Raw genomic sequence first — 12882 nt, 5'->3', positions numbered from 1 at the left:
AAAATTTATTTTTAAAAAAAAAAAAAAAAAAAAATATATATATATATATATATATATCAGTGGTCCCACTTCCCATGACCCATATTGACTCACATATACATACTAGAAAACGCAGGAACTGTAAGGATGACAGAGTGTGCTTTTCTGAACACAGCCATTTTTACACGAAACTGAGTCAAAAATTAAATAACCATATTTATTTCCACGGTGATAACTAGACAGCACTCATATATCCAATCTGATGAGGGCACATGACAATAGTGCAGCACACTAGTGTCTGAAACATTTATAATACCTACTGTTTATTTACTATTTTAAACATAGTAGGCAAGTAATGTTTAGACTACAAATTTATTACATAGCAGATTATATATATCACAATCCTAATTCATTTAATATAGTTTGCCTGCATAAATCTGGCCTCTGGCAAGAATTTGTCAAGAAATAGTCAACATTTTACTGTGTATTATCCTCCATACCTAAGTAACGTATTTTGACAGCGACTTGTACAGTATTGTCGGACACCTTAGCAGCAGCGCTGTCAGTGGACTGTAGTGAGGAGAATGCAGTGTTTTTGTCATCATCATATGATGCTGTGTCCATCACTTCTCGTCGTCTCTTCACTTCTAGTGTGGGAATTGAAGTCGTACACCGTTTCTCTCTGGTCTTCTTCCACATATCCTCAATGAGCATTTTAATTCGTTCTGCGTCTTTGGACACGCGCCCGTACCGCAATAACAGAGTTTTGCATGAGCCGCAGATGGCCAGAGTCGTGTCCTGAAGTTTGCTAACAAATACCTCCAGCACGATCGTGTAATCCGCTTTGTTCGCAAGCTTATGTCCGTGAAACAGTCTGTATTTATTACATCTGGATGGATTTAAACTCTGATCACACAGCCTACACGCATTTGCTGCTGTTTTAATGGGTGTTGTCTGTGCATCTCTTGGCTGAGACTTTTGTGCCATGATTTTTTGAACGCGTCTACCAACTCTTCTTCTGTTTTGTTTCACTTTGGTTCGTTACAGAAGTGGTGTATTATCGCCGCCTACTGTACACCTTGTGAATCACACGTGTCGTCCTCAAGGGGGCGCTTTAAGCCGCATTTAAATCTTACATTTTGAATAAAGACATTTCATATGTAGGGGAAAGCGGGGTGAGTTGAACCTCCAGTAGGGAGAGGGTAAGTTGAGCCACATGGAGTTAAACTGTGCCACTGATTATGCTGAAGTAAACCTGAACATTTTCACTTCATGCTATATCAAAGAAATAGAAATTCAATAAAAATGACTTCTTAAAATGTGTGAGCCTTGTGATGTGGCCTTTCATCCAGAGAGTTTCCTCACCTGTGGCTCAAGAGGCTGGGTTAGGCTCCAGCTCCCCACGACCCTAATAAGGACATACAGTCATGGCCAAAAATATCGGCACCCTTAGTAAATATGATCAAAGAAGGCTGTGAAAATTAATCTGCATTGTTAATCCTTTTGATCTTTTATTAAAAAAAATCACAAAAATCTAACCTTTCATTGGATAATAAGAATTTAAAATGGGGGGAAATATCATTATGTAATAAATGTTTTTCTCTAATACACATTGGCCACAATTAACGGCACCCTTTTATTCAATACTTTTTGAAACCTTCATTTGCCAGTTTAACATCTCTAAATTTTCTCCTATAATGCCTGATGAGTTTAGAGAACACCTGACAGAGACCATTCCTCCATCCAGAATCTCTCCAGACCCTTCATATTCCCAGCTCCATGTTGGTGCTTCTCCTCTTCAGTTCACCAGATATTTTACTCATAAGAATTTCTAGGGGTGCCAATAATTGTGTCCAACGTGTATTTGAGAAAAACATTTATTTCATAATGATATTTCCCCCCATTTTAAATTCTTATTATCCAATGAAAGGTTAGATTTTGTGAAATTTTTAAATAAAAGATCAAAAGGATTAACAATGCAGATTAATTTTCACAGCCTTCTTTGATCATATTTACCAAGGGTGCCAATACTTTTTGGCCATGGCTGTATAGGTTTGGATAATAGAATGGATGGATGTATGACTTCTTAAAAGTTTTATTTAAAGATACAGTTCACAATTCTGAAGGCGTTTTTTAAATTATGAAAAAATTTCAGAACAAAAAGTTCAAATTGAAGAATTAAAAAAAAAGACTGCAACTGACCTTACAGAAATGGGCTAATAGCACTCAGCATCCCACTTATAAATGTTGCAGGGAAATACAATTTCATAAAAACTTCAGTGGCCAATTTTCATAAACAAGGCCTATTTTGTCACGGTGCAGGGTGCCTTCTCGGCTTCCCCTGCGGTTTATGTTGTCCTGTCATGTTCGGTAGCTCGTGGTCTGGGCAACCAGCGCTGATCTCGCAGCGGGGGTTCGCGGATCACGAGCTGACTCTCCCCACCTGTCGCTCATTCCCCCACTCCCTTATATGTCTCTGCCTGTCTGTCGTTCGCCGTGAGTAGATTGTTTTGTCCTTGCTCGTGTCTTTATGTGACTTGTGTGTGTGCAAGCATAAGTGTCTGACCCTCTGTTCTCCTGTGCTCAAGGACTCGTAATACGGAGATCCGGCAGCTCGAGTGGTCCGCAGTGTCTGCCGGCCAGCTCTGGAATCTCCGCTCACTTGAGCAGCAGTTAACTATTGTTTATGTTATTTTGTGTTTTGTGGCGAGAATAAAGACCCTCCTTCCTCACTACTCTGCATCTGAGTCCTCTCTCTATCCCAGACCCTGACATATTTAAAATTTACAGAACAAAATCAAGTTCAAAACAAACAACAAAATCAAAATCATGTTTGGTGTAAAATTAATGAAATATAATGTAGAATTACCTTAAAATAATACTTTATAATCACGTTATAATCAAGGGGTGAGCCACTGACTCAACTTACCCCAGGACGTTTCCTTGGACATACAAAAATCACTTTAAACAGCAAAAAAACAGTTTTTTGAACCTAAATGTAGTTACCAAGTATTGCATGGTCCCCTCTCCATCACAGAATGATGCTAAATCTTCAAATATGTGTGGTTATACCACCGATTTTGTTTAAGGTTGTCTAGAAACAAGGGGTGGCTCAACTTCCCTGCAGGCTCAAATCACCCTGCTCTCCCCTACAACAAAACGTGTATATTCATTCCAAAAATGTACCTGAAAATTTCCAGCAATTATTTGATAATAACATGACCGTGATTGGTTCATCGCGATTAGCGCAGTAAAGTAAGTTGTATTAATAAACATTTTTTTATGTGTCAGAGCTACATTTATGCAATCTAAATATAAAAAATGTGTAAGTAAATTTCAGTTACTTATGAAAATGTTAACGATTACAAAGGGGATGAAATGAAAAGAAACAATTTAGCATTTGTTTTATCCTTGTATTTACTGAAGGATTTAGAGACAGAAAACTAGGGTTTTATGATAGAAATCTGGTAGTTAATATTGTTAATAATGTGACTGTAATACCTCTTGTTCTTATTTTTCTTGTGTGCTGACATTTCTGATGTGCATTCAAGCTATCAAACTAGAAAAAGTTAAGTCCACCTAAACAAATTTTTTATATTGTTTTGACAGACCTTGCCTGAGGTCTGAGTAGTTTTAAAAGCTTAGGTTTGAAGGTTATCTCGATGTGCTGAAGGGGAAGGGTTTAAAGGAGTGTTGCACAGCAGGGATCTGTGTTTACTCGAATGTTTTCGAAACATTTAACCCTGGCCTGGAAGGACATCTTACAACCCTGTACCCAAAACTCCATGTGCAACATCTTTTAATGCCATTTGACCCATTGATTTTACATCAGTTCTCCTTTAATGCATGGGGCCTCTTCAGTATATGGAAAGAATTTTAATCTGAAAAAGGTGAATTTATGGACACCTTGCATTTTGCTTATCAGGCTAACCTATGCTGGATAACGTCCAACAGCATTTGAACAAAACTAACTCTTCTGCATTTAATACAGTCCAACCCCAAAGTACCTACATGATGTAAATGTGAACAGCAGGTTGGTCCTTTGCATCAAAAGCGCTTCTTCAGCAAGTCCGTATGAACAGCACCTCATCTGACTGGCGCTCCTCAGGGATGTGTGCTGCTGCATCTCTCCTGTTATATCATGTTAATATATAGCAGTCAAGTGCAGTGTAACAACAGTGACCTGCTCCTTTCAAGTACGCTGATGATACAGCTTTGGTGGCTTGCTAGGAGGATGTAAACAGTCTATTTCCAGTATGTTGACAACCGTGTCTTCTGGTTTGATAACAGCTCCCTACACATTAATATCACCAAGACGAAGGTGCCATGATTAGAAAGTTACGCTCGAGCTGGCAGCACAGGATGTGAAGCAGGTCATCAGCTTTAAATATCTCTGCACTATAATCGACAGTAACTTTCAGAGCAACACTGACTACATCCACAAGAAGCCAAGGGGGAATTTTTTTTTACTGTAAAACCCAGTTTATGTTAGAAAATTCCTGTGAACAACAAAATTATATAAATCCTGGAAAAACTTTCCAATAAGGATCAATTTATTATCATTAGTTAATCAATATACTGTATATCTGAAACTAACAACTAATGTTAATTTCTATATATACTAATACATTTTTACTATTTTAAGTTTATATATAAAGTAATATGTATGTATAAATTAACATAATTTAATATAGTCTGAAGCAATATGAATTAACACTGAACAATAGTTGCTGAAAATGTACTCACCCTCAGGCCATCTAAGATGAAGATGAGTTTGTTTCTTTATCAGCACAGATTTGGAGAAATTTAGCATTACATAACTTGTTCACAAAAGGATCCTCTGCAGTGAATGGGTGCCGTCAGAATGAGAGTCCAAACAGCTGATAAAAACATCACAATGACCCAAATGTAATCCACACGACTCCAGTCAATCAATTAATGTTTACAGAAGTGAAAAGCTGTTTTTAACTTAAAACCGTTGCTTCCAGCTAAAATACAAGTCCTCTATCTATAATATTGCTTTCTCCATTGAAAAGGTTGTCTCGTCTGAATCAGGAAATATGCACAGATCAAGCACTGTTTACAAGTGAAAAAAGTTCTAAACAAATACATCGGTGGATTTTGATGTGAGAGGACAACAGGGGATGGACTTTTCACTCGAGGAAGAGTTATTATGGATTATGGACTCATATTTTGGCTGGAAGTGATGGTTTAAAGTTAAAACACCTTGATGTATTTGTTTCTTATAAATGCAGCAGCTTTTTGTTTCACAAGATGTTAATTGATGGACTGTAGTCATCTGAATTATTGTAATGCTTTTGTAAAAGGCACCCATTCACCGCAGAGGATCCACTGGTGAATGTTAAATTTCTCTAAATCTGTTCTGATGAAGAAACAAACTCATCTCCATCTTGGGTGGCCTGAGGGTGAGGATATTTTTAGTAAATTTTCATTTTCAGGTGAACTATTCCTTTAACCTAGATAATAAATGCTGTAAAAGTACTGTTCATTGGTAGTTCATGATACCCAATACATTAACTAATGTTAATGAATTAAACTTTACTGTAAAGTGTTGCATTGGCAGTAATTATCCTTAAGTTACTTTGATGTCACTTTACTATTTTAAGTATTGTTATTACTTATGGCAATATGTCTATTTATGTTCAATAATTACTTATAGTCTGTTTATGGTAAAAATTTATTTATTCATTGTAACTGTCAGACTCATTTCCATTCTATAATAAATCCAAAGAATTATAAAGCATAAAATAAAATCTTTTTAGATGTCACAGTCTGTTGCAATACAGAAATAAGTGCATATATTACATGTTGTTTTTCTCTTTTATTTAAAGAGGTGCATTCATATGCATATGATATGAAATTATTTTTGCTTATTCAGCTGTAGAATCCAGTATTTAGCATTTTGTTGTAAAGCATAATTGAAATATTCAATTTAAGCAGCTCACCTAGAACCTAAAACTTTCTGTTTGTTTCTCAAATATAAGTGTCTTATACAGACAATCCACTGTGAGAAAAATTCACATCAGGCCTGACACACCTCTCCAACCACACACACACACACACACACACAAAATTTCACCGACCAGCTTATAGTGGTTTGCGACTTTACTGTACACAGTGAGAAACAATATAAAAAGAAAAATGATTGTGCCTCTAGAGAGATCACACATCTCTCTGTGATAGCTGTTGTTCATAATACAGTAAATATTCAAATCAGGATACACAACTAGTCTCTATGCATACTCAAGAGGTAAACATTCATACATAATTCTAATTATTTTATAAACAACTTTTTTGCAACTGAATTTAAAAAAAGAACAAAGAAAAATAGGAGTAAAGGAATTACAAGAATAGTTTCTGATTTTTTTTGTTTCTTTTGTTTTATACAGTTAGACCTTTTTTTACTGTCAAACCTCTTGGTTCTGATTCTAGCTTTGCGTTTTTCCCCCTTAGAGTCAGTACATGCTGCCATAAGTGAAAACCCCTAGATCAGGAAAACCTCTACACAAGATACAACAAATACATGTTGACTGTGGGCATTTATTAAATCATATGATATGTTTTCAAGCTGAGTTATTTGACACTCTATGCTAGAATGCGAGTATACAGGCCTGTGTTTCTCTGTGAAACATGCCAGCATGTATCTGAGTCACACAGCAGCTAGAGGAGAAAAAGACAAGCATGTAACCAGTGGGTTAAGACATCAGACTGAGAGGTAAACAGATTAGAAATGTGAAAGAAAGTGAAAAGGTCTGTCTGTGGATCAAAAGTCCTAGACTATGAGCATAAAAAAAAAAAATACAAACAAAAATGCAGTTGATTATTGTTTCAGAAGTTAACATAAAACATTTCCTTTTCTCCACAGATGAGAACAATGTAGCAAACTGTATAAAATACCCAAATTCACAAAGAAGAGAGTCTTCAGTCCCATTGTCCCATTGACCCTGTGGTGTTAGAGAATCAGCACTCTTCATATATAAAAATAGATTTCTCATCATTTAAAATCCCCTTAATATTTGAGAAATGGTGTTGTTCCTCTTGTAAAAGAAGACAGCACTGCTCACTGATCACCTCTGTCGACCCCTTTAGGCTTTTGTATATTTTGCATAATTTGTAATATATTTCCTTCTTGAAAATTTTGCAATTAAAACCATAAATACATACCTTACATCAGACAACAGAAAGAGGGACGGAACAAAACGCAGTAGCTTCCGAGCAAAACGACAGTAGCTAAAATCCAATGAGGAGTATTTCAGTCCATTTCAAAAGACTAAAAATCTCAATCAAATGTCCATTTCAAACCTAAAAAAAGAGGAAGGGACAAAACAAAAGCATCAAGCGTTAACGAGTAAAAATAGATGGTGTGATCAAACCGAACATGGAGACAGGAAGACAGCGGTGCTACAAATATAATGCTAACATCTACACGAGACCCTGTATACCTCCATGTGGTGTGACTTTATATGCTCAGTTCACGCCTACAGGTACGGCACTATTTCGTCCCTCACCGCCGGATCAATGCCCAAAAGACTTACATCCTCAGACCCACTTAGTGTGGACAGAACAATCATTTTGATCACAGGAAACCACTAATCTCATTGTGTCCTGTGCTGTATACCAGCTTATTTAGTCCACCGTGTGCCAGGCGGCCCAAACTGGGTGCGTTTCGGATTCTCTGTGTTTACCAGATGACGCTGGAGATGCTCGTCTCTCTGGGCAGCAGTGGAAGCATGGCGTTGTTGCCGTGGTGCTCGTCCAGGCTGTGTTGGCGCAGGGTCTTGTTGTTGACGGGCCGCTGGCCGTTCAGGAGGGTGAGGGGCAGGTTGCAGTAGGTGTGCTGTGGCGGCAGCGTGCCTCCAGCTGTGAAGGGCAGCTCATAGTCATAGCTGCGGTAGTGTGAGTGTTTCTGCCGTGCCAGCGAGTGCGAGCGGTACGAGCTCCGCAGAGACGGGCGCAGCTCGGGGTGAGCCGGCGCCAAGGCGGCGGACGTGGCCGTGGCCATGGAGATGGCCGAGACGGTCTGCAGGTCGGCGAAGGGGCCGGGTTCGCTGGCATCCAGTGCGTGATTGGTGAGGGTTTGCTGGGGGCGGCGGTATGGCATGGTGTAGCGGAGCTGCTTCCAGAAGCGCGAGCCGGGCTTGTTGCTCTGCGGGCCGTTCCAGTGCACCACGCTCAGGCATTTAATGGATAGTTTTAACTCCTCCACCTCCTGGTAGTTAATGACTCCTCGCAGATCGGCACACTCGATTAAGATCACTTTAATGTCCCCTGAAACCAGAGAGTTGCGCAGACGGGATTCCAGCTCAAATATACTCCACCCGCGACGAAGCACGTAGCTCGGGGTCAGCACGATGATCAGGCGTTTACTCATGTCTATGCAGCGGGACACGTCCTCTATGTACGCTACAGGAAATAAACACCACAGACAAAGAAAGAAACTGTAATACCAAAATAACAGGTCGTATGAGGACTGAAAATAATGCACAGTTGAAGACAAACACACATTTAAGACAGAACAACCACAGTCATTCATGAAGAACAATCTGCATGCACAATGTATGCGTATTATGCGCACAGTACATGTGTGCACGCGTGTTTTTGCATTCAAACAAAGCTGTACCTCTAAGAAGATGTGTGTCATCCTGGTAATGTTGACTGCTCATACCTGGACATAAACATTCAGCTTTCAGACACAGCACACTTACAGGGCAAAAACACCTGACATATGATGCAAACAAACACAGTGTCACAAAGCCACAAATTGGCTCTGATGGCTTGCAATGAAAAAAAAAGTATTATTATTGTACTTGCCCACATTTTGGAATATTATTGTTAAAACTATAATTTTTTGTTCTACAGAAAGTTTTTATCAAAAGTTTTCTTTTTTTCACCAAGCTGTTTTCTAGTCAACATAAGGCGTTCTGGTCATATTAATGCTGATGAGTGAGTTTAATTAGATTTAATTACAAATTATTAAATTACTTTGCAGTATTAGGAAGCAAGATCAATCCAGTGCTGCTATCATGTTTATGAGCTGAAAATGTCACACTTCATTATGAATGATCGAGGAGTTTTCATTAGTTCTGTACAATTAGTGCTATTTGTCAAATCTCTATCTGTGCAACTTTCTTTTGTGATTGTTGTGGGTTTCTGAATACACTCCTAAAACTCCACAATAATTAATTTCTCTGACTATTCATGACATTTCTGTGAATGTCATGTGCAAATGAAAATGTTTTAAACATTTAAGACAACATTTACAAACACACTAACAAAGACATACATTCACACAAAACACACATTCTGCACATACTGCTGGCAGGAATGAGATCTCGGTCAGGGATAAAGAGTTTGTATCCATAATGTTTCTCCAGCACGTCGGGGAGAATCTCCAGAGCAAAGCGCTCCTCTTCCTGTAATTCCTGACCCCACTGATCCAGCTCAACCTTACTGTAGGACAGGTATGCATCGTACTCTTTATTTTCTGAGGAGAAAAGAAAGAAAGAAAGAAAGAAAGAAAGAAAAAAGAAAGAAAGAAATCGTTTAACAATATATTTTAGAAATATTAAAATACTTGTGATGAAAAAAAAGAGTTGCAAATCTAATAATTACATATAATGTAACAATCAGAAACAAATAAGTAATTGCTGCAATGTTGTGCTCAGTAGCTCCTGTAGGGGGAGTGTGTGTGGCCTTTACCTCCATCTGCATCCTCCCCTCCAAAATGATGCCTGTAGCAAAGAAGCAGCTCGATCTTGTAGCACTTATACACAGACAATAACAAGGCCAATAGCAGAAGAATTGCACCCAGTCCACCAGCCAACTCCACGGTGTACATCAGCTCCACTGAGAGAGAAAAAACCACATGAGACAAAATGAAAAGAGAGAGAAAACATATTACAAATATAATATTGCTGCAATAACATAGCATAGCATACATACTCGTGTACTCTTGTGAGGGAAGAACTATAATCCCATGAAGCATTGCAAATTACATTAAATCAAATTAAAAACGAGAAATAAAAAAAAGAAAAAAGAGAAATATTACAGTGCTTCATGGGAATGGGAGTTCTTTTGGCACAATTTGCTTGTCGAGACTCTCTTATTGGTGGAGATTTCGCTTCAGAATCATGGGTAATGTACTAGGAATTACACTATTTAACATGATTATTGAAAAAAATAAGTTGAATTATACTTTTAATAAACAACCTTGAAGTCTATAGTAGGTATGTCTTTAAAGGTTTATAAGTTATCATTCAAAATCAATTCCCTCATGGAGAAAACAAATGGAATTTTTACTTCCAGCACCTAACAGCTGCATTCTACTACAGAAACATTCTAAGCCCAGAATACTATTTCATTAGTTTGTAACCATGGCAATTTTAGCTGGAAGATTAAATTCTTATCAGATTTTAATTTAAGACTCAAGAAATTTTAGTTACATGGTCTTTTGGATAACATAGGATGCTAGGTGTGCTGACATCTAGCTAAACCGGCAAGACTTCCTTTGTCAATTAGCTTCACCAGCAAATCTACCAGCCAGATCAGCACCAAACCAGCCTGGAAATTCATGCTGCGCTAAGGACATACACAAGCGGTGAGAAATGCAAAATGACTTCAGAATGATTAAGTGCTAATGATGTTCATATTGTTCAAAGCTCCTCTGCACTACAGCTAATGGAGGAAAACACGCAAGATACACTCAGATGCTTCAGAGAAGCTGAAAGATTGTGAAAGCATGTGTGTTTGTGTGCTCAGCAATGAGCTGACGGAGAGAGAGAGGGTGCATATGAGAGATTTGGTTTGTGTGTGTGTTTGTGAGTGTGTGGCTTTGAGATTATCTGCAGAAATATGCGTGTATGGCTAAGACGAGTTGAAAGAGAGAGAGAGAGAGAGAGAGAGAGAGTGTGTTTATTCATTTGTGTGTGTGTGAGAACAGTTGAATGAGGTTTGAGTTGGGCTGAGAGGCAGAGAATGTGTCTGAACTGCGGAAGCTGTCTCCTCCTCTGAACTGCCATTAAAAGAGAAGATAGGATGCCTTCAAAGCAGCTCAGCATCAGCATCAATTTTAGATGCTGATGCATTTCCCGAAAGGAGAGAAAGAAAGAAACAGAGAAGAGGAGGGAGACATAGGAACATGCTGTGTTGTATATGTAAAGAATCCCCACAGCACATTAAAGGGTTATAGATTACCCAAAATATGAAAATTCTGTCACCATTTACTCCCCCGTCATGTTGTTCCAAACCTGCATGACTTACTTTTTTTTTTCTGGGACAAAAAATGGAGCAGCTTTGAAGAACGTCCGAGCTGCTCTTTTTCTTACAGCAAAAGTATATACAGTAGCTGTTAAAATATTAAGCATCACAAATGATTTTTTACAGTGATAATAATAAGAAACCATATTACTGTATTTTTAATCAAATAAATGCCTTTCTGAGCATAAGGGTCTTATGAAAAAATATAAAAAAATTGTACCGACCCCAAACTTTTTAGCAGTAGTGTACACTGGAAAGAAAGATTGTCAGTGAATGACTTATATTTCCATCTGCTTTTCATACAGAGACACTGTATGTCTTATAAACTACTATGATATATGAACTCATTTGATTGCACTCATTTATTTTTTATGGTGATTTTTTATTTGACAGCACCTGGTTACTGTCCACTTTCATTGTCTGAAAAAGAGCAGCCTTAACATTCTTCAAAACATCTTGTTGTTTTTCATGAAAGAAAGTCATACAAACAAATGACAGAATTTTCATTTTTGTGTGAACTGTTCCTTTAAATGAGAAGCAGCTGGCATGACTCAGTCGGTTGAGTTCATGTGTGTTACGGCTGAATGTGTTACCTCGTTTCCCAATCTGTACATTGGCTTGTCTTCTCCCGTTGCCATTTTCCGCATAACAGGAATAATTACCCAGATCTACCTCCTCCAGTGAATCTATGGTCAGAGTAATGGACACTTCCTGTTCACCCAGGTGTTCTCTAACGGTCCTGGTGGAGAGAACAAAACAATGAGCCATTGTTCACCGAAGGCTGTGGAATAAATGTTTAATTAGCCCCTTTTGATAGAGGATTTTGGGGATAAATTTTAGACTGAGCAGCTTGTAGAGGTTTGAAATTTTGGGAGGAAGGGTTTCGGGTTTGGTCGGCATTCAACAAATGGGGCTCTCATTTAATTATAACAACACATTCACTCTCGTTTGTCCTGGCTGAATCATTTGAAACTGAAATTTCATTTAAAAGATGCTGACAATGCTGCTCCTTAACTGCATGTAAATGCAAATACATTTGGTACATTTTGCTGTGTTATTAGGATGTATTCAGTGCCTGCTCAGATCCAGCTCTCTTTCAGACAGGGGAATTAATAATAGTGTGTCATTACAGCGACCACCCCTGCTAGATATAAATAGGCTCATGTACAAGCTTGTGATATCAGTAATTGAAAATGTACTGTCGACATCTCAGTGAACATTTAAAGTGTGCTTTACCGTGCACTATTTATCGTATTGAATAAGCGATTTCACAGTGGAAGCTAGTTTTAAAAGCAACTGTTTCTTGTATACCATTACAACAACACTGTGGTGTACAGTGATAGTAATACCATCAAACTTTGATATATTATCATAGTACTGAATGATAACCTTATTCATTTACTATGGTGTTTACATTGAATTCCAAAGTATGGCCAAAATGCTATTTGCCACAGTACAGGAAGACTATATTGAAGGAAAACTATTTGACTAACATTCTTCTTGCTGACCTACTTGACTAGGTAATTTTTGTTATTAAACAGCTTTGTAATTGTCTACCAGCTAAACCATAATAGCAGTATGTATATTACATATCAGTAAATATTATATTAATATTATGTTAAAATA

General features: G+C 37.9%; 2 protein-coding genes across 3 annotated transcripts in view; both read right to left on the bottom strand.

Moving 5' to 3' along the window:
* The window catches only part of LOC107720149 (tripartite motif-containing protein 35-like), a 4319-nt gene extending 3340 nt beyond the window's left edge, over positions 1 to 979 (bottom strand). The window contains exon 1 of one of the 2 annotated variants that reach the window (XR_001637582.1): positions 799 to 979. The gene's annotated coding sequence lies outside the window, so the exon portion shown is untranslated. Of the gene's footprint in view, positions 1 to 479 lie in introns of both variants that reach the window. The other variant, XM_016527783.1, reaches the window with a different exon arrangement.
* Positions 980 to 6445: 5466 nt separating this feature from the next.
* The window catches only part of LOC107720136 (interleukin-1 receptor accessory protein-like 1-A), a 49601-nt gene continuing 43164 nt past the window's right edge, over positions 6446 to 12882 (bottom strand). The window contains exons 7-11 of the mRNA XM_016527765.1: positions 11850 to 11995; positions 9700 to 9846; positions 9314 to 9484; positions 8621 to 8665; positions 6446 to 8403 (exon numbers count right to left, since the gene is read on the bottom strand). Coding sequence (XP_016383251.1) covers positions 7682 to 8403; positions 8621 to 8665; positions 9314 to 9484; positions 9700 to 9846; positions 11850 to 11995 — 1231 coding nt within the window. The 3' untranslated portion in view covers positions 6446 to 7681. The remainder of the gene's footprint in view (positions 8404 to 8620; positions 8666 to 9313; positions 9485 to 9699; positions 9847 to 11849; positions 11996 to 12882) is intronic.

The sequence above is a fragment of the Sinocyclocheilus rhinocerous genome, unplaced genomic scaffold (assembly GCF_001515625.1).
Source record: "Sinocyclocheilus rhinocerous isolate Xijiao unplaced genomic scaffold, SAMN03320098_v1.1 scaffold631, whole genome shotgun sequence".
Lineage (NCBI taxonomy): Eukaryota > Metazoa > Chordata > Actinopteri > Cypriniformes > Cyprinidae > Sinocyclocheilus > Sinocyclocheilus rhinocerous.
Note: the sequence above shows the minus strand (reverse complement) of the source record. Positions and strands in the feature narration are given on the sequence as shown.